This window comes from Myotis lucifugus, unplaced genomic scaffold (genome assembly GCF_000147115.1).
Source record: "Myotis lucifugus unplaced genomic scaffold, Myoluc2.0 scaffold_13, whole genome shotgun sequence".
Taxonomy (NCBI): domain Eukaryota; kingdom Metazoa; phylum Chordata; class Mammalia; order Chiroptera; family Vespertilionidae; genus Myotis; species Myotis lucifugus.
The window spans coordinates 627,401-653,424 of NW_005871061.1; the positions used below are offsets into that span (position 1 = coordinate 627,401).

Here is a 26,024-nt window from a genome sequence, read left to right on the forward strand (position 1 = left end):
CTCCCTGGCTGCTTCTTCTTCCTGTCTTCCTTTGCAGGCTGATTCTTCTCTACTCCACATTAAATCCTGAGTTTCTTAAGCTCTTCCTATGTCTCCTTCATTCCCCCTCTTATACTCTTCTGATCTGGACAGCATTATCCCCATACATGGCTTCAATTACCACCTATGGGCATAGATTTCACAATGTATATCTCCAGTTTAGATTCCTCTTCCAAACTGCAGATCCATCCATTGAACTATTCGTATAGCTTTCTTGGTGTTCTCAAAAGCATCTCCAACACATGTCTAAGACCAGTCTCACAATTTTCATCCTTGAACTCAGTATTCAGTGTCTCTGACCAGCAACCGCAAACATGCAGTTGTATAAGCCAGAAAATGAGAAGTCATCCTTGACCTTTCACTCTCCCTCACTCCCAATTCCAATACATTTCTAATTCCTGTGGATATTACTTCTTGTGTAACTCTAAAACACACCAATTCCCACCCTAGCTGGTTTGGCTCAGTGGATAGATCATTGGCCTGCAGATTGAAAGGTCCCCGGTTCAATTCCAGTCAAGGGCATATGCCAGGATTGCGATCCCCAGTAGGGGGCGTGCAGAAGGCAGCCGATCAATGATCTTCCTCTCTGAAATCAATAAAAAATATATTTAAAAATAAAATAAAATACACCAATTCCCTCCATCTAAACTACAACTAGCCTAGTCCAATCTGCCATCATTTCTATCCTAGATTGTTGTAATGATTCTTAATAAGACTCCCCAATACAGTGTGACCCCTCTCCAGTTCTTTGTCCACACTGTAGCCAGGGTGATATTTTTAAAAGACAAATCAAATCCATTACCACCACTACCACCCCCCCCCCACACACACACATATACACACCGGGGTGCCAGTGGCCCTTAGGATAAAACAGCTTAAAGGTGGCTTCTGTTGACAGTCCACTGCCATGACAGTCCGCATGTCCTGACCCCTATATATCAGCACACCCTCAACTCCCACCACACTGCTTTCCCACTGCCTCTTGAACTCCAGCAGTACTGGCATTGTCTCAGCCCCTTTTACTCACTATCATATCTTTGAACACATAGCCTTAAGCCTTCTCTTCCAACCTAATAAGCCTCTACTCTTCCTTACCTCTCTCTCGGCTCAATAATCACATCCCCTCCCTAACCGGTTTGGCTCAGTAGATAGAGTGTTAGCCGGTGGACTGAAGGGTCCCAGGTTCGATTCCAATCAAAGGCACATGCCTAGGTTGTGGGCTTGATCCCCAGTAGGGGGCGTACAGGAGGCAGCCAATCAATGATTCTCTTTCATCATTGATGTTTCTATCTCTCTATCCCTCTCCCTTTCTCTCTGAAATCAATAAAAATATATTAAAAATAATAATAATCACATTCCCAGGGCAGAATTCCTGACCATCTTGACTAGTCAATTCCCCCGATTTTATAGGTTCTTAGAGCACTGTGAACCCCTTCTTCCTAGTACTTGTCCTTATTGCAAGTACACACTGGTATGGCTATTTGCTTGCTATTTGGCTCCCCCACTAGAGTGTGAGCTCCATGAAGACTGAGACCTTGTAGATGGTTTTTGCTCACATCTGTTTCCTCAGTACCCAGCACAGTGCTTGGCAATAAATAGGCCCTCAATAAGCATTTTGTGAATAAATGGATGAGTAGACACTGGTCAGTAGTCTTTTTAAAAAGAATTGTCCCACAGCAAGACAGACTGATATGTACTGCCATAAGCACTGTCTAAAAGTGCCTTCTGTGAAAGAGAAATAGAGCCAGACACTAGTTAAAAGCAGTAAAGACTTTATTCAGTACTATTGCAATAGGGGAAAAGATACTTCAGTATAAAACTGGGTTCAATTTTTAATATAACAAAGACAAGTAGGGATTTATAGCCAAGGATCATGGTGGGGGGGGGGAGAGAGGAAGGGAGAGAGATATTGAGGAGACATCAAGGAGGGGGGGTTCTTGCTACACCACTTTAGCAAGATGATCAGGTATCAAGTATATGAGATGACTTAGAAAAATTATTGCTAAAACTGGGCTGGACACATGGACTGCAGGGCCTCAGGACAGGGCCCAAAGGAAGAGGCCTAATTGAAAAGAGGTCTAAAGTTTGGTCAAGGAGAGAGTCTTTGTCATTTCCTTAGGCCACTGTATTCCCATTTATCCTGCTAGTCTCTTCACAAAATATATCGTATCTTCAGTATTCTTTACTTATTACCCCATAGGCATTTGTAAATGCTTCTTTAAGGTGCAATTTATATTCATAAAGTTCACCTGTTTTAAGTGTATAAGTCAATGGTTTTTAGTGAATTTATAGAGTTGTACAAACCATCACTACAATCTAAGTTTAGGACATTTTCATTATCTTTAAAAAAGAACCTTCAAAAATATAAAAATAAAAAGAACCTTCATGCCCTTTTGCAGTTACTCTCCCTGTTCCACCCCATCGGCACTTTTGAAGACCCTCATATTTGCATAAGGATAAAAGGTGCAGCTTAGCCAGACAAGCAAAAATAAAAACTGTCACATGTGAAATAATTTTAGAACCACCAGGTAATAACCGCAGTCTGATTATTTGCTCAAAAAGATTTAGGAAAAGAGAAATCAGTATGAACTGAGGAGTGGAAGGAAGTTTCAAGGAAGAGGTAGAACATTTTAGGGGTTTGCTGCAAATGAAAAAAAATGCAAAAGAAAAATATATAAGTTGAGAAATATTCAAACAAAAGAACTCACGTGTTTTCGGAACTTTTTAAATTCTCAGTATGGTGCTATAACACTTGGGGAGCTGTTTGTCCTTGATCCAGTAGGCAATGAGAGTTTTGAGAACCGAAGGAAAAGGACTAATCACAAACCATTAAAGCTGAATCAACATTCAACTGGAAATAAACATGTACTGAGCGCCTGCTGTGTGCGCAGGAAAAAGTGACTCCCTCTCTGGCCTGCTCTCCAGCCCGCTGTCCATGGGCCACGGGAGCCACGATCGCACAACTTCGCGGGGAGGAGGGGCGGAGGGAGGCGGCCAGAGATAGCCCGCGGAGGGGGCACCAGAGAGGTTCCAGGCCCTTTTCTTCCTTTCTAGATAGGTGTAGCTCGGGTTGGCTTTGGGCCTCCAGCTCCTGGCGCTCAACTGAACCGAAAAGAGTGAGAGGGTCCTGGGAGAGCGGGTGAGGTTCTCGGACGGATCAGGGTTAACAGGTCTGCCCGCGGTTAACAAAGGGGGGATGAGAACACGTATGTAATACCTTAATCAGTAAAGAAAAAAACAACAAAGTGATACTCTCCCCTCTCAGAACTCCGACACCCGACTCCCCGCCATTGCCGCGCTGACCGCGCGCCCCCTCTAGCGACCAGCACTAGCCCACGCGGCCAGCCGCCATTGCCCTGGCAGCCTCTTCCGCATCTCTTCCCTAAAACGAAATACACAGAGGCATGGGGGGCAGACTGACGGGCTCTGGACTGCGGAAGCCTAGAGAGAGGAATGAGTCTTATCAAACTCTCTGCCCTCCTGATGCCCACTTACCTGACCTTTCCCCTTCCTCTCAGTGGGATCAGTAGGGAAAGGGGACTGCGGGCTGGGAGCGAGAGAGATGATGCACCCACCTCTGGTCATTGCCACCCTCACCACACAGGTCCCATGCGGATCTAAGCCATGTTCTTCTCTTTCCCTCCTCCCTTCCTCCAGGGGTTGAATCATATATGAGCATTTATCCCAATACTGCCAGCAGTATGGAAGAGCAGCAGGTCATCCTCAAAAATCTGCTCTGCACCCCACCATAAGCCGGCTGCTTATATTGTGTAGGTCACCGTGATGGCGAACCTATGACACGCGAACTCATTTTTTTGGTTGATTTTTCTTTGTTAAATGGCATTTAAATATATAAAATAAATATCAAAAATATAAATCTTTGTTTTACTATGGTTGCAAATATCAAAAAATTTCTATATATGACACGGCACCAGAGTTAATTTAGGGTTTTTCAAAATGCTGTTCGCCATCCCTGGGTAGGACAAGGATAACATGGGAAAGTGAGCAAAAGGAATATGAATGGGTATCCGAAAGGAATAATAATGAGTAAAATGGTTGCAGATTACAGGCAATGCGGGCTGGTGCCTCCATTGTTTCAGCAACAAGGTTGTTAATCTTTCTATGAGGATAGGCAGTTCTCTGATGAGAATGGACCAAATTTCCAGGTTAACTTCCAGGTCCCAGGTCCTACAACTCCCAGCCAGGTTACAATGTGCTTGTTTTATTTTATTTTTTTAAAATATATTTTTTATTGATTTTTTACAGAGAGGAAGGGAGAGAGATAGAGCGTTAGAAACATCGATCAGCTGCCTCCTGCACACTCCCACTCCCCACCGGGGATGTGCCCGCAACCCAGGTACATGCCCTTGGCCGGAATCGAACCTGGGGCCCTTCAGTCCGCAGGCCGAAGCTCTATCCACTGAGCCAAACCGGTTTCGGCACAATGTGCTTATTTTAATTAGAACAAAACAATCATGGTTAACAGGACATGATTAATATTTCTTATAACCATAGCTAGTCTCCACTATTCTATTTTTGCCCCCAAAATGGCACAATGACCTCCAGTGTATGAGAAACAAGCCCAGTGCAAGGGGTGGGGGGGTGGGGGGGGGTTAGGAGAGAGTAAGAAAAAGGGAGAGTGGAATAGAGTACTCACAATCTGCAGGTAAATGTCCTAATTAGTATATAGGTAGGTCAGAGCGTTGGAATACGTAAATAGTTCAGAAAATAATTACTGAATAAATGACAGTGGTTCTCAGGTGTTGTCTCTCTGTACCCATCTCTTCTTTCAGAAGCCTAACATTCTCTTTTCAGAGGGCGGGTGGCTGGTGGCTTGTGTGTTCTTTGAATCTGTCTGTGCAGGATTCTGCTGGGGGCAGGAGCTTCCACACACAGGCTCCAGGCACAAACTAACCCCTCCCCTCCAGAGTGCTAACTTGGTGACCCCTGAAATATGCCTGCTTTGCATTCACACGACTTAATGTTGGTCAGTGTGGGAGCAGTTTGTAAAATGGCCCTTGTGATTCTCCCAGCTGGGTATCAGGCCAGCTATTCCAAATGGCTTCTCTCACCTATTTTGGCTGCCCTGGGCCTGGGAAGCACTTATTGAACAACTCAGGTTTCATTCCATCAGCGATTCTTTTGCAATAGACCTCTGGGCCCATATTGGAGTAATATTCCTTTTTGCTGGCAGCTTAGGAATTCTCCCTTGATTTGTAAAGGAATTTTACAATGCATTTCACATTAATTTGCTGGGGATGGGGTACAGAAAATGTGCCATGCTTACAGATAGGATGATGACTAGCTTAGTGACCTCCTTTACGGTTGGGTGAATGAATGCAGGAATAAGTAAATGGATGAATAACAAAATCCATGCAGAAGCCAGTGGTTCTGAGCATCAAAATCACCTGGAGGACTTGTTGAAACACAGATTGTTGGGCCCCATCCCTAAGTTTTTGGTTCAGTCAGTCTGGAATGGGGCCCAAGACTTTGCATTTCTAACAAGTTCCCAGGTTATGCTGATGCAGCTGGCCCAGGAAACTCACACTGAGAACCATTGGCATAAGCCATCAGTGGCGATCCCTTCCAGTGGTTCTCAACCTTCCTAATGCCGCGACCCTTTAATACAGTTCCTCCTGTTGTGGTGACCCCCAACTATAAAATTATTTTCATTGCTACTTCATAACTGTAATTTTGCTACTGTTATGAATCGTAATGTAAATATCTGATATGCTATATGTGTTTTCCGATGGTCTCGACCCACAGGTTGAGAACCACTGCAAGTTTAGACCATGATAGTTGTAGCTGCAAGCTTTAAGACTGATACTACCAAGTAGCTCCTGGGGGCAGTATAAAATGAATCCCTTGAGTTGGTGGTTGGTGAATATGGGTGTGTTGCCCACTTTACATTCAAGCAAGCTCTCCTGGGTAGTGTTAGAGTGTTAGATTTGAGAGAACTAGAGATGGGGTGTGTGTGTGGTATGTGTTTATGTGTTTGGATGCCTATCTGTGTTGTTACTCTGAAAGGAACTACTGTCCCTTTCCACACCTCTAGTGCTGACTGCTGATCTTCCACAGTCTCTGTTTGACCACTTCCCTAAGCCCTTCTCTTTCTCTTTTTTACCTTTTTTAGTTTATTTGGGTGACATGCTATATAATAAGAAGCTAATATGCTAATTAGACCGAACAGCCAAATGACCTTCCGGACGTCCTTCCAGGCAACCTTCTGGATGAAGCTGCGCCTGCGAAGGCCAAGCCCCTTGCACGAATTTTGTGCATCGGGCCTCTAGTTGGTTAATAAAATATGTTTCAGGCATACAATTCTATAATACATCAACTGTATATTGTGTGTTCACCACCCCAAATCAAGTCTCTTTCCATCACCATTTATCCTCTCCATATGCTCCCTTCTACCATTCCCCACTCCTCTTTTCCTCTGGTCATCACCATACTGTTATCTGTGCTATGAGGTTGTTTTGTTGTTGTTGTTTGTTTTTGCCTAATCCTTTTTCACCTAGCCCAGCACCTTCTGCGTTTTCTTATCCAGCTGAGGAAGCAAACATCTTAACTCTCTGGACTCAGTCAATCATTTCCTGAGAATTGGCGACATCTAGTGGCTAACTGGAGAATCTTTGCTAACATTTAGAGAACGTTCTGGAAAATTAACTGAGCAGCCTGGAAAGCAAAAACACCTACTTGTGAACCCTCTGAAAAAGGCTTCCTGAAGGCTTAGGACAGTGGTTCTCAACCTTGGCTGCACATTAGAATCACCTGGGAATCTTTTTAAAATCCTGATTTCTGGACCTCATCCTCCGGAAATTGTTTCTTTGCTACTAATGTTGTGGCCCCACCCCATAACAAAGAAACAGAATTGCCGGAGGATGAGGCCCAGAAATCAGGATTTTAAAAAGATTCCCAGGTGATTCTAATGTGCAGCCAAGGTTAAGAACCACTGGCTTAGGAGGTGAAAGTAATGATTGCTTCATTATGGCATGAGTCAAAATGGATTTCTTGCTTTCTTCAGCTGACACAATTAGAAAGAAGTCATCAAAGAATCTCAAATCACCTCCAACTGTATCCTCAGTATGAATGATTTTCTAGGAATGGTGCTCAATAAAATATGTCCTTAAGTAAAGTAGTTAGACAATACCAACTTGATATTTACTTTCCCTCTCCGAGTGTTTCTCTGGGTCCCAAGCTCTAAATATACCAAGGATAACAATCCATTTCCAGTCTGGTCAGATCTACAAAGAGATATGTAGACGTTCAGGTACAGCTTGTACTGACCTGAGGGCATCCAGGCCTTTAGATCATCAAAAGGTGTAATTGTTAATGGCCAGAAATTTATGATGTGGGCAGAAATTTGAAATAACCAGATATCACAAGTGTTGTTAATAAGCATATGCGAAGTGTACTTTAACAGAAAAGTTTAAACTACTTTTTACAGGAAAAAGGGAAAGCAATCAGGGATCATGAAGGAAACTGCTTCAAGTTGCTGTTTTAGGGTTCAGATAAACCTTGTAGAGAGCTGTCATGGGTCACAAAACCTGCAGCATTAGCAGTTTCTCAAGCACTACCCCAGAACTACATAATTTCAGAAACTCTAGGAGTGGGGTCCAGTAATCAATGATTTAACAAGTCCAACAAAGGATTCTGGTGCATGCTTGAGTTTGAGAACCACTGGTTTAAAACAAGGTTTAAATGCTCTGAAAAACCTTAAAGGGTGTTTAGAGACTCTTAAGTTACGGAGGAGACTGAATTACTTCTATAACACAGGCCAACTTTATCAAAACATACAAACGTGCCTTAAATCTTATTTATGGTTAAATAAAGAGGATTATTTGCTTTTTCTTCTTTCGATTTTGGAGGATGCTGTCTTGAATCAAGTAGTCTCTGGAGTAGCCCAGTAGTCCTGTGGACAGGTTGATAATAAGTTAAGAAACAGAAAGTTGCTCCACCTGAATATTAATCTAAGAAGTACAAATTAAAATAGCAACGGGATACCATTTTTCAACTAACTGGCCAAGATCAAGAATAATGTGCATCATTGAGAAGGCTATGATGGTAAAATAAAAACATTCCTAAGGGAAACACAATCTCTCCAATAAAAGCTTCTAAAATGTGTGTACCTTTGATTCAGCACTTTTAGGAATATATCTTCGAAATAATTAATGATATGTGCAAGAATGTATGAAGATGCTAATGTATGTTTATAATAATTTTAAAAATTAAAAATAACTTAAACTTCAACAGTAGAGGACTGTGTAAAAGAAAAGGCTCATACAACAGAACATAATAAAAATCAAGCTGCACAAGATTATTTTTCCAGTTTTTAAAAGGAAGATTTATTTAACAAGTTTCACTTAGTACAGTATGTCTAATGGAAATCACAATACAAGGAAAGATTTAAATCAAAGCTTCAGAATTTTATACAAATGACATGACCCAACTCCTAAAGTATCAATTGGTATTACATCTCAAAATTGCCCAAGGTCTTAATAAAAATAAGTGTACACTCGCGTGCCTTATAAGATAGTAAACCAAAAAGCTAGAATTAACAAACATGCCAAATGTTTTCACTTTGAATTATAGACAGAGCTCCTATATTTGAGTTTTACAGAAAAGCATGTTTCTCAACACACATCCAAAGTTTTCAATGTCTTGTGGTATAACAGCAACATTTAACATAAGAGAATTGCTTTAACCTAAATATGCTTACTGCTTAGGTACACTCCTACAACATAAACTAACTTGAGGAAAGATGAAAATTGTTTTAACAGTTATGGTCAATACTGAATATTTCAGTGTTCAAAATTACTGAGCTTGAAAACAATTCTGACTCCCATTTTACAGTAAGCATAAATCACAAGCCTGTAATGCAAAAGTATTAAACATAACCTTTGTTTTCTTTAAAAAAAGAGAAAGAGAAAGAAAAGTTGACCTAGAGTAATCAGAATCTATTTCCCATTAACCATATTGGATATGCTAGACAGCCCTCCCATTCTATTCAATCCCATAAATGCACAGCTTTCATTTCTGTAGTAGCTGTTTAATGCTCCTTCTCTACCTATGCAAGGTTTGACTGATAGTCACTTGAGTTTTCCTGCAGAACTTGGTCATATCCACTCATACTGCTCTGACCACCATAACCACCTCCGTAACCACCACTCAGCTGCTGGCTAGCAGGACCCCCATAACTAGACTGGTTGGATAAGCCCATCCCTCCCATCATTTGGCTACCATAAGCACCGCTACTTGCCCCTGCTGTAGAATTCAAAAAGAGTTCTACATAGCTGTGATCATAAGCGCCCCCACTTGTTCCTGCAGTAGAATTCAAGAAGAGCTCCACATATCTGTGTTGCATATTAGCCTTGTCTTTTGCCATAGCTGCCACAGCATCTTCATGAGTAGCAAATTCAACATCTGCCTCACCAGTAACTCTGCCATCGGGTCCAATTTCAATGTGTACTCTCATGGGGTTAAGAGGTGAGAAAAAATTGTAAATATCATTCTCAGTGGCTCTGTAAGGTAATCCCCTCATGTGTACACAGTGCCCTGTGGTGCTCTGGAAACTGGACCCACCATCTCCGTATCTATGATCAGACATTCCTGAAAAACAGTAATTGAGGTCTCTTCCAAATCTATCAGACCCAAAGCCATACCCATCATTATAGCCACCATAATCATCATAGCCTCCATACCCTCCACCATAGGCACCCCGCCTCATCCTTTCAAACCCAGCCCCTCTGCCAATGCTATTATAACCTCTGCCAGTCCCTGGTCTATCATAGGGACCGGGTCGCTGCATAGCCATGAGCTTTCGAGGGGGGTCATAATGGGTTCGGACTTCAGCTCGGCTACTCTTAAAGATTTCAATGTACCTGTGGCCTATTCTTTCCTTGTGCTTCTTTAAGGCCTTTTCAGCTATCTCCTGTGAAGCAAATTGCACAAAGGCCTCCCCTGTGCTCCGCCCTTGAAAGTCCACAGGCAGTGTCATCCCATTTGGCACAATTTCCAACCCTGAAAAAAACTGAACAATCTCCTCCTTGCTACAGCCAAATGGGAGTCCTCTAAGGCGGACGAAGCCATCATTGGCAGTATCAGGACTATTCGGACCTGTATGCTTCAACACCCAGTCCATTTCAACACTGTTGGACTTGAATACTTCAACATATCTGTGTCCCATGGTTTCTCTGTCCTTCTTCAAAGCCAATTTCACTTCATCTTCAGATTCAAGTTCGACAAATGCTTCACCACTTGGTCTGCCTTCTCTGGTGTAGATGAAACGAATACCTGATGTGCCATTCTGGATTTTGCAATCAGAGAAGAAGCGCATCACTTCATCAGCAGAGCAGGACCAGGGTAGGCCCCTGACCTTCACCACGAAACCCTCTCTGCCTTCCGTGCTCAGCATCATGGTGACTGTTAGGCTCTTGGTGGCAAGCTCGGATCAAGGCAATTTCAGTGGAGCTGAAAAAAATTAGAAGACTATTATCATGGAAAAATGTTCACAATACAGTAAGAGAAAAAAAACAATGAATACAAAATTCAAGTACACTAGTGAGCTTTTTTGGTAAGACATTCACATAAATAAAAGGACTGCACCAAATTTCTAATTCATTCAACAATTTTTTTGATACCTGAAACCTATTATGTGTTGCGTATCATTAATGCTGGTTATTTCTAGATGATAGAATTATAGGAGCTTTTTGTTTCAGGAAATGTTTTCTTTGGAAATTCTGTATGTTCTAAGATACCTACATTGACCATATATTAACATCGAAGTCAAAAGAAAAAGGAGTAAAAAATTAACATCAACAAAATCAGTGGAAGATGTTAGCAAATTAAAAAATGGCTATATATGATTACATAAAAATGAAAAACTTCATTACATCAAAAGTAAGATTAAACAGAATTAAAAAACAACCAATACACTTGAGAAGATAACGGCAACAAATGCATTAATACCCTTATATAAAGAACTCACACAAATTAATAAAATCAGGGAAATATTAAGGTCTAAGAGATAAATGGAAAAAAGACATTATGGGGAATTCACACATTTGTTTTACATTTTTCAGTTGCCAGGTCCAGTACTTGGCTCTGGCATACAAGGATCAATAAGCCCAAAAAGGACTTATAGTCCTACAGGGGTACTATATGCCTTTACTAAAAACAAAAGGGCAAATAAACATATTATCTCTGCTATGACAGAATTCTGTGCAGGGTGAAAAGGTATTAAAGCAGGGTGTGGTTGGTCAATTTTATCAGTTGGCACAGAACAGTTAAATGAAACAGACTAACTGTTTCAGGGATCCATAAACCTATTTAAACAATTATGATAGAGCATAAAATAGGAAGAGGCAAGGCAGGAGATAAGGCTGGCAAGATAGAGATCAGGTCCCAAAGGCCTTATTTGATAAATCTTAAGGGCCTTTAACAAGGGGAGTAAAGGGAGCGGAGTGAGGGGAGAAGGGAGTGAGGGGAGAAGGGAGTGAGGAGAGAAGGAAGTGAGGAGATAGGAGTTAGGGGAAGGGGAGTGAAGGGATAGGAGGGGAGGGAAGTGACATCTTCAGACCCCTTCCAGATAGATCTCCCTGAAAACAGTGTAGCACTCAGAGGGGATTGAAGTGACACTAGCAAGATCCGTTAGAACCCTGATCTCCTAGAGATATGTTAAGGATTCACCTACGGCAGGGGTGGGAAACATCTGGCAGGCCGGGGACAAGGCACGAAATCATTTGGTCTGGTCCTGCCAAGGCATTAGGAGTGAATTAATTAAATGTTTTGCCAAATACAGAAGGCTAATGTTTAAGCTGATAATTTTGTATGGCCCACGAATGATGTTATAAGTATCCAAATACTCCCTGGCAGAAAAAAAGGTTCCCCACCCCTGACCTAAGGCAGCAGCGATATAAAAAAACGGAAGATGTGATCTATGTATTCAAAGCAGTGGACTCTGTGGAACTTAGTAACAGATTAAAATATAGCAGAACAGAGATATGAGGATACAGGAGAGGAGTCTAGGAAATGTTCAAACTCCATCAACCAGAAATGCACCTTAAAACCAGAATTGCCACTTTTCACCAATCAAGATAGTGAAAACTAACCAGTGAGGATAAACCAATGCTGATATTCAGGGTTCACAAACTAACACACACCCAGAAGAGTGAAAGTTGGTACAATATTTCTGGAAAGCAATTTGGAAATATGTATCATGTCTTTTGGTATAGTAAATCCACTCTAGGTAATGTGCCGTAGGCGATGATCTGAAATTCAGACAAAGATTTATGGAGCTATATATGCACTGAAAGGTATTTTATTAAGAAAGACAGAATATTACACAATTTTTAAAAATTGTAAAAATATTTAATTACATGAGAAATTACTTTGCTATAATCTTAAGTGATCCAAGATCACAGCTACTTTATAATCTTAACGATGTAAAAAACATCTATTCTTCAACCCTGCTAGAACTCCTTCCAGAGCCTGGTCAACTGAAATACTCACAAATGTTCACTGCGGCACTGTTAGTAATTGCAGAAAATTAGAAACCTAATTCTCCATCAATAGGGGGACATCTGAATAAAGTATACATTATCCTTAAAGTGGATGCTATGAAGCTTTTAAAAAAGATCTGCCCTGGCCTCAGATTTCCAAAATATATTAAATGAAAAAATATGTATAGTATGATCCTCCGTATTTTAAAATATAAGCATGCATGTATATATGTTTGTAAATGCATAGAGGAAGATCTAGAAGCATATAATACAAACTTGTTTTTTGAGGAAAGAATTGGAGGGTAGGGAGAGTGGAGTGGATTTCCACTTCATATCCCATATCCTATATACTACTACATAGGTTTAATTTTTTTTAAATCATTGTAATTTAAAAAGCAATGTTAGGAAAAATATATGCATGGGAAATGTGTCAAATGTTAACAGTGGTTTCTGAGTGGTAGGTTTATGGATTTTTCTATTTCATTTTTAAAATTTTTGGTGCGTTCTTAATTTTCTAGAGTATTTTAATTCAGCAAAATGTTTGCTTTTCTGGAGTTTGGTATAGCAAATTTTATAAAAAGTTTCTAATTTGGTACGTGGGTGGCTTATCTGACATGGTCTGGGAACACTGGGCTTCTAGAAAAGTACAAAGTGTACTAACTGCCATAAAACTAGAGGATTCAATTCAACCAACACTAATTGCCCATTATATGCCTTGCACACCGCATCTGCGGTGGTTAACAGACGTCATATAAAGCATCTTTAGATTTGAGCGATAGATTTTTCGGACTAATTTTTGGCCTGTTTTAGCTCTTGGAACACTCGCCCCATTTAATGTCTCTGCAGCACTCTAGGCCTTAAGATCCCCTCTGTAGTGGCAGGAAAGTTCTAATTCATTACTCTATCACCCGGGAAGGCCACTAATACTCCATTGCCTGAAGTAGGAACCAGGATTCCATTTGTGAGTTAAGAATTTGTGTATTTGTATGTGTCTTATGCACATACTTTTTATACACCAAGTGCGGAGTAGTTAACTCTGGGTAATGAATTACAAGTATTTTTTAAAAACTTATAGTAAAAAAACCAAACTTATATTGTTATTTTTCGAATGGTCAAAATTGACCAAGTAAATTGTTATAAGCAAAAAAAAAAAAAAAACCCCAAAAACGTTATTTAAATACTCAACTCAGTAAAAACATTTATTGGGCTCCTCTGTTAGGCACATAACATTTACCTAGATGTGATTTTACATATAAAACTGACTTGGTGCCTCTCCCTACAATCAGGCAGTGGAGACTAAATGCCTGAAAGGATGGACGAGCGCTCAGACCACTAATCTCAATATGTTTTTTTTTCTAATCTACGGATGTGGTTTTCAAACGTTTTTCTCCGTCAGGTTTTTCTTAAGGGCTCCCCTGAGACCCGCCCAGACAGAAAGATATACAAAAACCACACACAGTCACGAACGTCCACCATTTCCCCACCAGGCGCAGCAAAGGCGGCTTCCCGGCACTGAGATGGGGGAGTGGGGGGCGGGGGAAGAGAAAGCGAGGAGCGAAAAAAGAGAAGGCGGCCTGCGGACCCCCGCTTTGGTCTTCATCATCACCACCCCTGGGTCCCCAGTTCCCACCCACACACCAACCTCTAACGATGCCGGACGATGTTCCTCCTGCCCTCAAACGGTTATAGCAAGACGGTAGACGACGACCGAACTACTTCTGCTCACGTAAGCGAATGGTCACGTGAGCGCCTACGTCATGTGAGATCTCGGTCACGTGAGTAACTCTCCGCTTAAACTCTAGATCACTAAAGAGCACACTTCCTTCTGATATGGAAATAGGGCGGGCCTATGTTAAGGAAGAAAGAGCGTGATTGGTTGCGGTGCGTCTTACGTGACTGATCATTGGTCCGCCTCTGGGGATAACCGTCCCAGTTGCCTGAGAAACAACAACGTCATTACGTAACTCTCCAGTGATTGGCCCGCCCCTAAGGTTAAACTTAAAAGCCCAGCTTACCGCGGAAACGTTCTGCATGGTTACAGTGAGAATGAGGCTGACTGGCGGACGTCTCCAGCCGCTGGGCTGCGTGCTGGCGCTTAGCTTAATGGCCCTGGTTCTCTGGGAGATTCCTGGGGCCTGGGCCCTGGACAATGGCTTGGCCATGACCCCCACCATGGGCTGGCTGCACTGGGAGCGCTTCATGTGCAACACTGACTGCACAGAGGAGCCGGATTCCTGTATCAGGTATCAGGGATATTGGGTACACCCTTCCCTTCGCCTTTCCGTGTGTTTGGAGGGGTAGAGGTTCTCAGCGGCAACATTTGAGCCTGAGGGAGAGCTTCCCTACTACTGCTGCTTTTTTATTCGCGGCGAATTGGCCCGAATGGGGACTAGCCCTAAATTTACTCATTATGACCCCTCCTGGGGTGGGAACCCGGCCAGCTGCCCTAGCTTCTCTGGCCTTTCAGTCTCTGCCGGATTACCGAGCTAGGGACTTTCTCCATTTACCATCCAGTTCCGTTCAAACCCTTCTTGTGAGCTGCTGCTCTGCTTCTGCTGGTACTAGCAGCAAGCACAGCTGCGGTGAGTGGGAGAGAGGACTTCTTCTTTTGGGTCACAGGGTTCCTTGACTGTAACTTGAGGGAGTTTAGAGGGACTGTGGAGTCTCTGCGATCTCCCCACCCTCTCGCCCTTGAGTGTGGCCTCTGGCTGAAGGGTTGACCTGAAGGAACTTTGTACAGGCATACCTCGCTTTGTTGCACCTTGCTTTATTGCGCTTCACAGATTTATTTTATTTATTTATTTATTTATTTATTTTACAAATTTAACGCCAGACCCTCAACCAGCAAAAACATTACGACTTGCTTTATTGCGGTGGTCTGGAACCAGATTCACAGTATCTCCGAGGTCTGCCTGTATATGGAAGCCAAGTGTTGAGGTTTGTTGGCTCACTAACTGGCCTGGAGCAACCTGGGTGTAATCTGAAACCGCCCCAGTAGCGCAGGGCTGGGAGAAACCCAAGAAAGTGGCAGACCTATCCAGATTAGTAAGTGGCCCTTTTAATGAGCAAGGAAACTTACCCATGCAGCTTTTCTCGGGAGGCTGCAAGAGGAATAGTTTTCCACACCTGCTGGCCAAATTAAGGCTTGTACAGAGGCCTTAGCTGGGTTCAGTCAGGTACAGGCATACCTCAGAGATGTTTCAGGTTCGGTTCCACATATCACAATTGTCGGAAGCCGCTCTATCCTTGCTGCTTGACACAGTCGCTGCAGGGAAGAAACATCTGCACAGCATGTTTCAAGGGACCTTGCGCATATGGCATATTGTTCTTAATATGTTTGCTCCCCTTCTTGGCGCTATGTATTTTAACCAAGGTCACCTCTCCGAGAAAGGTTGTTTCCCCAGGTAGGGATTTTTTCCTGAAGTTAGGGAGGGAATAAAACCCCTTAACTAAGTGCCTGGTGGGTAGTTAAAATCACTTTAACTACAAACAATCACCCTTAAGCTACATAATCTTTACTCCCTGGAATGGAGATAAGAAACACCCTAACCTTTGGAATAGAAATTGACAGGATTAAAATCAACTGGTATAAATACAGATGTAACAAGACAATAAAACACAGAACCTGGCTGGAGATTCTAGCTAGAACCTGGCTAGAGAACCTGGCTAGGCTGCTGATCAACTGAACGCTGTCTCCATGTCATTCCTTCTTCGCCGACTCTGTCCACACCTTTGGGAACCCCTGGACCTGCTGGGGTTGGACCCCAACACACAATAAAGGAAGTCATGTTTTTTGCTGGTGGAGGGTCTTTGCCTTTAATTTGTAAAAACGCAACATCTGTGACGCGCAATAAAGCCAGGGGTGGTGTGTGTGTGGATATCATCCTGATAGTAGCAACACATTTCTCTCAAGGCTATATCCTTGAGGCAGCTTCTGGGAGCATGGAAGGGAAGCAGAATGCACACTCCAAGGACAGGGGAGGGGGTCGACAATTGTCAGGTCCCACTGGGAGGGTCACCATCTTATTGCTGATCTTCCCCAACAATGCTGCCTGGATTAGACAAGTATTGAACCTATCTGATCAGCACATTCCTTGTCTGTAAATTGGGAATAACAATTCTGACCTCAAAGAGTTGACTCAGAAGGATCTGTGAAATAATGGGGTGTTTTATTTAAAAATTTTAATTACAGTTAACACAATATTAGATTAGCTACAGATGTACAACATAGTGATTAGACATTTATATAACTTACGAAGCGATCACTCTGGTAAGTCTAGTACCCATCTGTCATCAGTTTCTTTTTTAATGTTTGTTGGGATGACACTGGTTAATAACAGAATAGTTCTTAAACATACTAAAGACACCTGTGGTGCAGAAACCCCTCTGAAATCAGCAGTTATGATACATCCCAGTGCATATGTTATTCCTATGAATGTCTTTACAGCTTTACAGAAAAATTAGGATATTGGTCAAACATTACAGAATTAATGGACCTTCTAAGTTTCAGACAAAGTCCATTGTGACCCTGGGGTAAAGTGTATAGAAATTGTGCCCATTACATATTCCTTTCAATTTTTTTCTAAGTGGTGGTTGTCTTTATTTTTGTATCTGATTATAAAACTAATGCATAATCAATGCAAAAAGTGTAGATAGTAAAGAAGAATATAGTGAAAATAAAGAGTCCCCTCATTCTACCACCCAAAAGTAATCATGGTTAAAATGGTAATATAAGGCCTTGGAATAGGTTTTTAGTAAGTAACACAGATCACAGATTTCTTTTTTTTCCTATTATTTTCAATAAAAATGAAATCATGTTTATGTTGAGTTGTTAGGAAGGCTCTGAACTTTGCTTGCCTACTTTCAAATTCTAGCGTCCTGTTACTTAGCCATATGACCTTGGGCAAATGAATTACTCTTCCTAAATGTAAGCCTATCATACAATAAGAACTTCATAAATGCAAGTTGTGTATATTACATATTTTATTTAAGCAAATTCCTGTTGATACCTATTCAGGCTCTTCAATTTTTCATTATTGTGAACAAAACTATACATCATTGTACATCATCTGATTATTTCCTTAGAAGTCTAATTACTGGGTCCAAGTATATGCTCATTTTGTGACTTTGTGACATACAAACTGTCCTCCCCAAAAGTTTTACAAATGCACATTCCCAACAATAGTGTATGAGAATGCCTGTTTCCCCACACCCTGGCCAACACTGCATTTTTGTCATTCTTTTAAAACTTTGTCAATCAGGTAGGTGTTTTTATTTTCATTTATTTGATTTGTAATACGATTAAACATCTTATTTGTTAAATTGGCTCTTGGCACCATTTCTTTTATAGAGTGCCTATTTGTGTTAGTTCCTTATTTTTCAATTGTTTTTGTTTGCATTTGGGATGATATTTTGTTTTTGTCTATTATATGTTGTGAATATGGTGGTTCTTGCTGTATGTTGGTTTTAACATTTATATATCAAATATAAATTTTTTCCTTTATTATTTCTGACTCTGGCATAATGCTGAGAAAGTCCTTTCCTACCTGAAAATAATAGTCACCTATATTTTCTACTAGTATGTTTATGAATTTTTAAAATATTTAAATCTTTAATGTGTCTGGTCTTTATTCTCCTATAAAGAATACCATATTTAATATCAACTAAATTCCATGGTACCCAATGGCTGAAAGGATCTCTTTCTGAACGTTCTCTTTAATTCCATTGATCTGTGTATTCTAATGCTACTGGTACTACACCAACTTCATTTATTTTTTGCAGAATGATTATATGTTTAATCTTTTAGGTGAACCTTTCAAAACATGTTACCAAGTACCTTAAAAAGTTTTTTTGGGATTTGTTCAGGGTTTTATTAGATTCATAATCATCAGCTGGGGCATAGAAGGGTCTCAGGTTCAATTCCTGGTCAAGGGCATGTACCTTGGTTGCAGGTTTGCTCCCCACCCCCAGTCTGGGCACGCATGCAGGAGGCAACTATTCAATATTTCTCTCTCTCTCTCTCCCCTTCCCTCCCTCCTTCCTTTCCACTCTAAAAATCAGTAGGAAAAAAAATTTACCCTCAGGTGAGGATTAACCAAGAAAATGCATAAAGTATAGGGAGAATTAGCTTCTTCTTAATATTGTTTCTTATCCAAGAGCAAAATTATATCTTAAATTTATTCCCAGGTATTTTAGGTTTTCCTGTTGTTTTTTGGGTTGCTCTTATCAATGCTATCTTTTCCTTCAACTAGGTTATTGTTGATAGCTAAGGAAGCTGTTGATTATGCCTATTTGTGTTCCCTATTTTTCAATTGGAATGTTTTTTGCATTTGGGATATTTTGTTTTTGTCTATCATATGTGGTGAATATGGTGGTTCTTGCTGTCTGTTGGTTTTAACATTTATATATCAAATATAACTTTTTAGTTTCTAATAACCTTTTCAATTTCATGTATTGCACATTCCTATTTTGATTGTTCAGGGTTCTTAGGGTACAAGTATTAAGGGTGGGGGCAAGGAGAAGAAAAAGGGCTTAGTCCATTTAACTTAACTTGCTTTGGTTGTGATTACTACCCAACTATTACTGGGTTTGTCGGAAGCCGGTCCGTCCTTGCTGCTTGACACAGTCGCTGCAGGGAAGAAACATCTGCACAGTATATGTTTCAAGGGACTTGGCGTATATGGCATACTGTTCTTAATATGTTTGCTCACCTTCTTGGCGCTATGTGTTTTAACCAAGATCACCTCTCCGAGAAAGGTTGTTTCCCCAGGTAGGGATTTTTCCCTGAAGTTAGGGAGGGAATAAAACCCCTTAACTAAGTGCCTGGCGGGTAGTTAAAATCACTTTAACTACAAACAATCACCCTTAAGCTACATAATCTTTACTCCCTGGAATGGAGATAAGAAACACCCTAACCTTTGGAATAGAAATTGACAGGATTAAAATCAACTGGTATAAATACAGATGTAACAAGACAATAAAACACAGAACCTGGCTGGAGATTCTGGCTAGAACCTGGCTAGAGAACCTAGCTAGGCTGCTGATCAACTGAACGCTGTCTCTGTGTCATTCCTTCTTCGCCGACTCCGTCCACACCTTTGGGGACCCCTGGACCTGCTGGGGTTGGACCCCACATGGGTTGAAAAAAATTGAAAGCCCCAAGGTACCTAACAAATAGGAAGTACCCAAGCATTTGTTTAATGAATTGTAATGATTCTTGGAATTTCTCTTTCAGTGAGAACCTCTTCATGCAGATGGCAGATCTCATGGACTCAGATGGCTGGAAGGAAGTAGGATATGAGTATCTCTGCATTGACGACTGTTGGATGGCTCCCCAAAGAGACTCAAAAGGCAGACTTCAGGCAGACCCTAAACGCTTTCCTAGTGGGATCCGCCATCTATCTAATTATGTGAGTTTATAGATAATTTTCTTTTTCATTAAGGAGACCAAATACTTCTGTATGGAAACTTGTTCAAAAACACTTAGAGAATAAAATAGCTGCCATTTTCTGAAGATTGAATTGTAAGGCTTATCAGGTGGAATTTTCATCTGTCAGCAGACATATATTTTGCAACACTTCTTGAGGCCCATCTTGAGTAAGTTCTCCTTTTGCTGAAACAGCCAAATTCTCTGGGAAGAAAAAGAAACTTGGTTCTTGACATATGTGTGCATATATTTCCATATAAACTTTGAGCAGTATTGCAGTTGTACTATAAACTAGAACTTTAGAAGATAGGAGGAATAGAGCTAAACATTAGTTAAAGACAATGAAGACATTTTATTTAGTACTGTTGTAGTAAGGGAAGGAGCTGAGCTCAATTCTGAATATAACAAAGACAAGTGGGGATTTGTAGCCAACAAGCAGATTGGGAGGATGATTGGATGGAAAATTACTAAGGGGAGGAGGATTCTTGCTAAAGACAGGCCAAGGACTTACACATCAAGGGTGGAAGATGAGGAACTTGATCATATATCAAGAGTAGGAGGAAGGCCCTAACCGGTCTGATTCAGTGGATAGAGCGTCGGCCTGCGGACTCAAGGGTCCCAGGTTCGATTCCGGTCAAGGGCATGTACCTTGGTTGCGGGCACATCCCCAGTAGGAGGTGTGCAGGAGGCAGCTGATCAATGTTTCTCTCTTATCAATGTTTCTGGCTCTCTACCCCTCTCCCTTCCTCTCTGTAAAAAAATCAATAACATATTTTTTAAAAAAAAATTAAACAAGAGAGGAAGACTTAGCAGGATTCTTGCTAAAAGTGGACGCTGAATGACAAAGTTGAGGCCTACTTGAGAAGAGAGCTTAGAGGAACCTAACCAAGGTTTGCTCAAGGAGAGACTGTCCAGATATCATTGCCCTGGAAAGGTAACTTTTAGTTTCCCATCCGAAAAAGATTAGAGTGGCTGATAATTTTCTCTTCAGTTCTATGCTATAGCTTACATGTGAGTTTGAACTCAGCAGAATTGGAGAAGTTGCTCTTTGTCTCCCAATAAACTCATCTAGATAATTTTGGGGACTTGTGGAAAAAAATGCCCCCAGTACCTGGTGAAGTGTATGTCTCTCTTCCCACAGCATGGAGTAGTTCTCTCTGCTTCATGATTGCACTTCTATTGTGGTGACTCTTTCCTCTCATTTCAGGTCCATAGCAAAGGACTGAAGCTAGGAATTTATGCAGATGTTGGGAAAAAAACCTGTGCAGGCTATCCTGGGAGTTTGGGACACTATGACATTGATGCCGAAACCTTTGCCGACTGGGGAGTAGATCTGCTAAAATTTGATGGTTGTCACTGCGACACTGTGGAACAGTTGGCAGATGGTATGTTTCATTCAAGAGATTTAGCCATGAGCAAAGAGAAGAACTTTGAGGCTAAGGTAACTGGGTATCCACAGAACTAATCTTTCCATTTTAAGTACCCAGTCACAATACTGGAAATAATTATTCTCAATATGCCAGAGCTCCTATCTCTTCTCTTCTTTCAGTTTGTCCATGCACTCATTCATTCATGCAATATAAAATCCATGCTTACTTAACCACAGCTAATACTGTGCACTTTTAATTGAAGAGGGCTCTGAGTTCATTACAAATAGTAATTCTAACTCTCCATAACATAATTTGGGAAAGCATCTAGAATGTCAAACAGCCACAGAGAAAGGGGCATCTTCATGCCTGCCTTTCCTCAATATATGCACCATCCCGCACTATATCCTCGGAACAATCCCAGCAGTCTGGGAGGTATTAGACACAATTTCAACACAGAGCAGCTACTTGTCTCTGCTGCTGGTTTAAAAATATCAACGTGGCCCTTCAGGGCAGACCCCGTTGAAAGTCCCTTTTGTCCCCTTATTTTACCCATTGTTTTCTCATTCAGGTTATAAGCACATGTCCTTGTCCCTGAACAAGACTGGCAGAAGCATTGTGTACTCCTGCGAGTGGCCCCTTTATATGTGGCCCTTTAAGAAGGTGAGCTAGTGACTCCAGAATTCAATAGAGCCTTGGTGATAGATTTTCAGGACTTGAGAACAAAGGTCTCCTTCAAAGTCCCACCTTACTTAACAGTCTCATCCTACCATCTCTCCCAGGACCCAATCACTTCTTATTATCCCCACTGCTCCAATTGGAGTCTAAGCTACCACCACTTGCGAAGTCAGTCACCTTTGATTTTTCCCTTTGTTTCATGTTTCACAACCTATTCATCAGCAATCCTATCAGTACTATCTACAAAATAAATTCTGAATTAGCCTATTTCTTTCCATCTCTGCTACACCTATCTTGATCTTTCAAGCCACCATCATCGCTCACCCAAGATGCTCCCAACAACCTGCTCTCTCACTTCCACTCTCCACCTACCCGCAACCATTTTTCCAGCAGCACCAGAGAGTCCTTGTTAAAGTGTAAGTGGAATCACATCACTCCCCTGTTTAAAATGCTTAACGGTGCCCTAACCGGTTTGCTCAGTGGATAGAGCGTCAGCCTGCGGACTCAAGGGTCCCAGGTTCAAGTCCGGTCAAGGGCATGTACCTTGGTTGCGGGCACATCCCCAGTGGGGAGTGTGCAGGAGGCAGCTGATCGGTGTTTCTCTCTCTATTCGATGTTTCAAACTCTCTATCCCTCTCCCTTCCTCTCTGTAAAAAAATCAATAAAATATATTTTAAAAAAATAAAATAAAATGCTTAACGGGCTTCCCATTTCACTTGGAATACAATCAAACCCCACTGATCTGGCCCTGGACTATCTCTCCAACCCCATTCCCCATCACTCGCCCTCATTGCACTGGTGTTCTTTCTGTCCCCCAAACACTCCAAGCGTATTGCTGCCTTGGGACCTATTGCTTGTTTTCTTCCCCAAGATTTCTGAGCTCCTTCTTAACATTGAGGTCTCAGACCAGATACCACACACTAGACTGATCTTCTCTAACTACTCTAAAATAGTGTTCTATCCTGCCCTGGTCAGGTGGCTCAGTTGGTTGGAGCATCAGCCCATACACCAAAAGGTTGCAGGTTTGATTCCTAGTCAGGGCACATACACACGTTGCGTGTTTGATCCCCGCACCATGGGAGGTAACCAATTTCTCCCCCCACCAACCCCGTCTCCACCCCCCATCCCTTCCTCTCTCTAAAATTAAAGAAAACATACCCTCAGGCAAGGATTTTTAAAATATACTTATAAAAAATAGTGCTCTAACCCAGCCAGTGTGGCTCAGTGGTTGACCATCAACCTATGAACCAGGAGGTTGTGATTCGACTCCCAGTCAAGGCATATGCCTGGGTTTTGGGCTTAATCCCCAGTGTGGGGGATGCAGGGGGCAGCTCATCAGTGATTCTCTCACATTGATCTTTCCATCTCTCCCTCTCTGAAATCAATAAAAAATACATTTTTTTAAAAAAATAGTGCTTTATCCATTCATTCTTTATCACATTAACCTATTTAGTTTTCATCAAAGACCTTAGCACTATATAGAATTATATGTTAACTGACTTACTGTCTGTCTCCCCACTAGAATATAAGCTCTAGGAGGGCAGGGACATTGTCTGACTTTATCACTAGCATATGGTAAGTGTTGAATAATTATAGAATTAATCCCTGTTATTTCTTTTTTTGTTATTAATCTTCACCCAATGATATTTTCCCATTGATTTTAGAGAGAGTGGAAGGGAGGGGAGAGACAGAGAAACATTGATTTGAGAGAGACACATCCATTGGTTGCCTCCTGCATGCGCCCTGTCCAGGGCCAGGGATCAAGCCCACAACCACAATGGAACCCGGGACTCTTCAGTCCTCAGGCCGATGCTGTATCCACTGAGCCAACCCGGCTAGGGCTGTTATTTCTTTCTAATCTCTAAAATAATCTTTACCTTTCTCTCAACATCTTAAACCTTGGATATCCCATGTGCCTATTTACAAACTTGTATTTGTTCTGTTAACAAAGTATATGCCTAGGATTCAGATTCTTATGTTTGATGAGTTCTATGTAATTTTTCAGCTGATTTTACTTAAGTCATTTGTTATTTGTGATTTTAAAAGTAATAGAGTACATGTTCATTTTAGAAGTTTGAAAGTAGTGAGGTGTAAAAAAAAATCCTCCATAATCCCAGTACTTAGTTACTATTGGTAAATTTCCAGCATAAACATTGTTTATGCCATTTTAAGTAGAAATTTTAAGTTATATGGCCTAATTCTGAAACAAAATTTTACCATGAAGTTCCATCATAATAAGGATTTAGCTCTCCTCAATGGAGACTTTTAAGCTATAAACTAAAGAGAAGGCTACAAGTTCTTCCTTTAAACTTGACTATTTTCATCTCGCAAGAATGTTAGTAGAAAGTAAGCAGAAGAGTTACAGTATCTCTGTTTTTCATAGCCCAATTATACAGAAATCCGACAGTACTGCAATCACTGGAGAAATTTTGGAGACATTTATGATTCTTGGCAAAGTGTAAAGAGTATTTTGGACTGGACCTCTTCTAACCAGCGGACAGTTGTTAGTGCTGCAGGACCTGGAGGTTGGAATGACCCAGATATGGTAAGAACCTGAGCCGTCAGTGTTCAAACCCTTGCAGTGGGCCTATTTCCTACTTGACATTCAAGGTAAATTGGAAAGTTCCTTGGAGCAGCGTTTATGTGAGAGTACTCAAAGCAGGGTGCCATGGAAAGTGGTTTCTGTGTCTAGATAACTTTAAGAATGTTTGTCTTCTCTCATATGAATTCTAATTTCACTCTTTGTCCCAGTTAGTGATTGGCAACTTTGGCCTCAGCTGGGATCAGCAGATAACTCAGATGGCCCTCTGGGCTATCATGGCAGCTCCATTATTCATGTCCAATGACCTCCGACACATCAGCCTTCAAGCCAAAACTCTCCTACAGAATAAGGATGTAATTGCCATCAACCAGGACCCCTTGGGCAAGCAGGGGTACCTACTTAGAAAGGTATAGTAAATGTTCTCTGGAAGAAAATAGGAATTGGCCAAGAACATGTTCTCCTGCCTTCTAGTTTAAAATTCATCCAAATGGCCCTGCCCAGTTTGGCCCAGTGTCAGCCTGTGAACCAAAGGGTCCCGGGTTTGTTTCAGGTCAAGGGTATGTACCCCGATTGCAGGCACCTCCCCAGCCCAGGCCCTGGTCAGGTGTGTGCAGGAGGCAACCAATCGATGTGTTTCTCTCACATTGATATTTTTCTGTCTTTCCCACTCTCTTCCACGCTCTCTGGAAATCAATGGAAAAATATCCTCGGGTGAGGATTAAAAAAATAATGTTTGTTTGGGTTATGTATTTAAGATGGCTTTATATTCAAATGCCAAGTTTGTCTTGGGCCTAAATCTATTATATATTAAGATATGCACTGATCTTTTGAGAATATATTTTTTAATCTCAATATAATCAGTAATGAAGCTTTTTTGCTATAATCATTACTTTAGTTCCCAAACATGCTACAAGATAACTTTAATTTTTCCTAGAAGTGTATGGTAGTTCTGACAATAAGACTGAATGCTACAAGGCAGCTTACTGCTAGTTACCAAGCTATCACACCTATTTTCTTGGCTTGCTTTTCAGGAAGACAACATTGAGGTATGGGAACGCCCTCTCTCGAAGTTAGCCTGGGCGGTGGCTGTGGTAAACCTGCAGGAGATTGGTGGACCTCGTTCTTACACCATCAGTCTTGCTTCCCTGGGTCAAGGAGTGGCCTGTAATCCTGCCTGTCATATCACAGAGCTCCTTCCTGTGAAGACAAAACTTGGGTTTTATGAATGGACTTCATTTGTAAAAACTCGAATAAATCCCACAGGCACTGTTTTGCTTCAGCTAAAAATAAGCCAGACTACATTTTAAAAGCTTCCTTAAAAACTCTTTTATTGACTTTTCTTAGAGAGATAGAAAAACGAGTTGTTGTTCCACTCAATCATGCATTCATTGGTTGATTCTGGTCATGTGCCCTGATGGGGATCAAACCCACAACCTTGGCTTACCTGGATGATGCTCTAGCCCAGTGGTTCT

At 41.4% G+C, this 26,024-nt stretch overlaps 2 protein-coding genes across 2 annotated transcripts; one reads left to right on the forward strand and one right to left on the reverse strand.

Moving 5' to 3' along the window:
* Positions 1-8,356: 8,356 nt before the first annotated feature.
* Positions 8,357-14,363, reverse strand: HNRNPH2 (heterogeneous nuclear ribonucleoprotein H2). Its single transcript, XM_006084674.2, has 2 exons — positions 14,182-14,363; positions 8,357-10,509 (listed from the first exon to the last, which is right to left on the reverse strand). Exon 2 carries the CDS (start codon positions 10,454-10,456, stop codon positions 9,107-9,109), a length of 1,350 nt encoding a protein of 449 aa, XP_006084736.1. The 5' UTR covers positions 10,457-10,509; positions 14,182-14,363; the 3' UTR covers positions 8,357-9,106.
* Positions 14,364-14,487: 124 nt separating this feature from the next.
* On the forward strand, positions 14,488-25,874 carry GLA (galactosidase alpha). The gene is made up of 7 exons (XM_006084675.1): positions 14,488-14,782; positions 19,774-19,948; positions 21,173-21,350; positions 21,904-21,995; positions 24,394-24,555; positions 24,762-24,959; positions 25,584-25,874. The coding sequence occupies exons 1-7, from the start codon at positions 14,571-14,573 to the stop codon at positions 25,857-25,859; spliced, it is 1,293 nt and encodes a 430-aa protein (XP_006084737.1). The 5' UTR covers positions 14,488-14,570; the 3' UTR covers positions 25,860-25,874.
* Positions 25,875-26,024: the final 150 nt, after the last annotated feature.

What these genes read in the sequence shown, in the direction of transcription:
- HNRNPH2 (XM_006084674.2), bottom strand. Translation starts at nt 10,456, where the DNA reads ATGATGCTGAGCACGGAAGGCAGAGAGGGTTTCGTGGTGAAGGTCAGG.
- GLA (XM_006084675.1), top strand. Translation starts at nt 14,571, where the DNA reads ATGGTTACAGTGAGAATGAGGCTGACTGGCGGACGTCTCCAGCCGCTG. An exon ending in GAGCCGGATTCCTGTATCAG is followed by an intron (nt 14,783 to 19,773) that starts GTATCAGGGATA and finishes TTTCTCTTTCAG; the next exon opens with TGAGAACCTCTTCATGCAGA. An exon ending in TCCGCCATCTATCTAATTAT is followed by an intron (nt 19,949 to 21,172) that starts GTGAGTTTATAG and finishes CTCTCATTTCAG; the next exon opens with GTCCATAGCAAAGGACTGAA.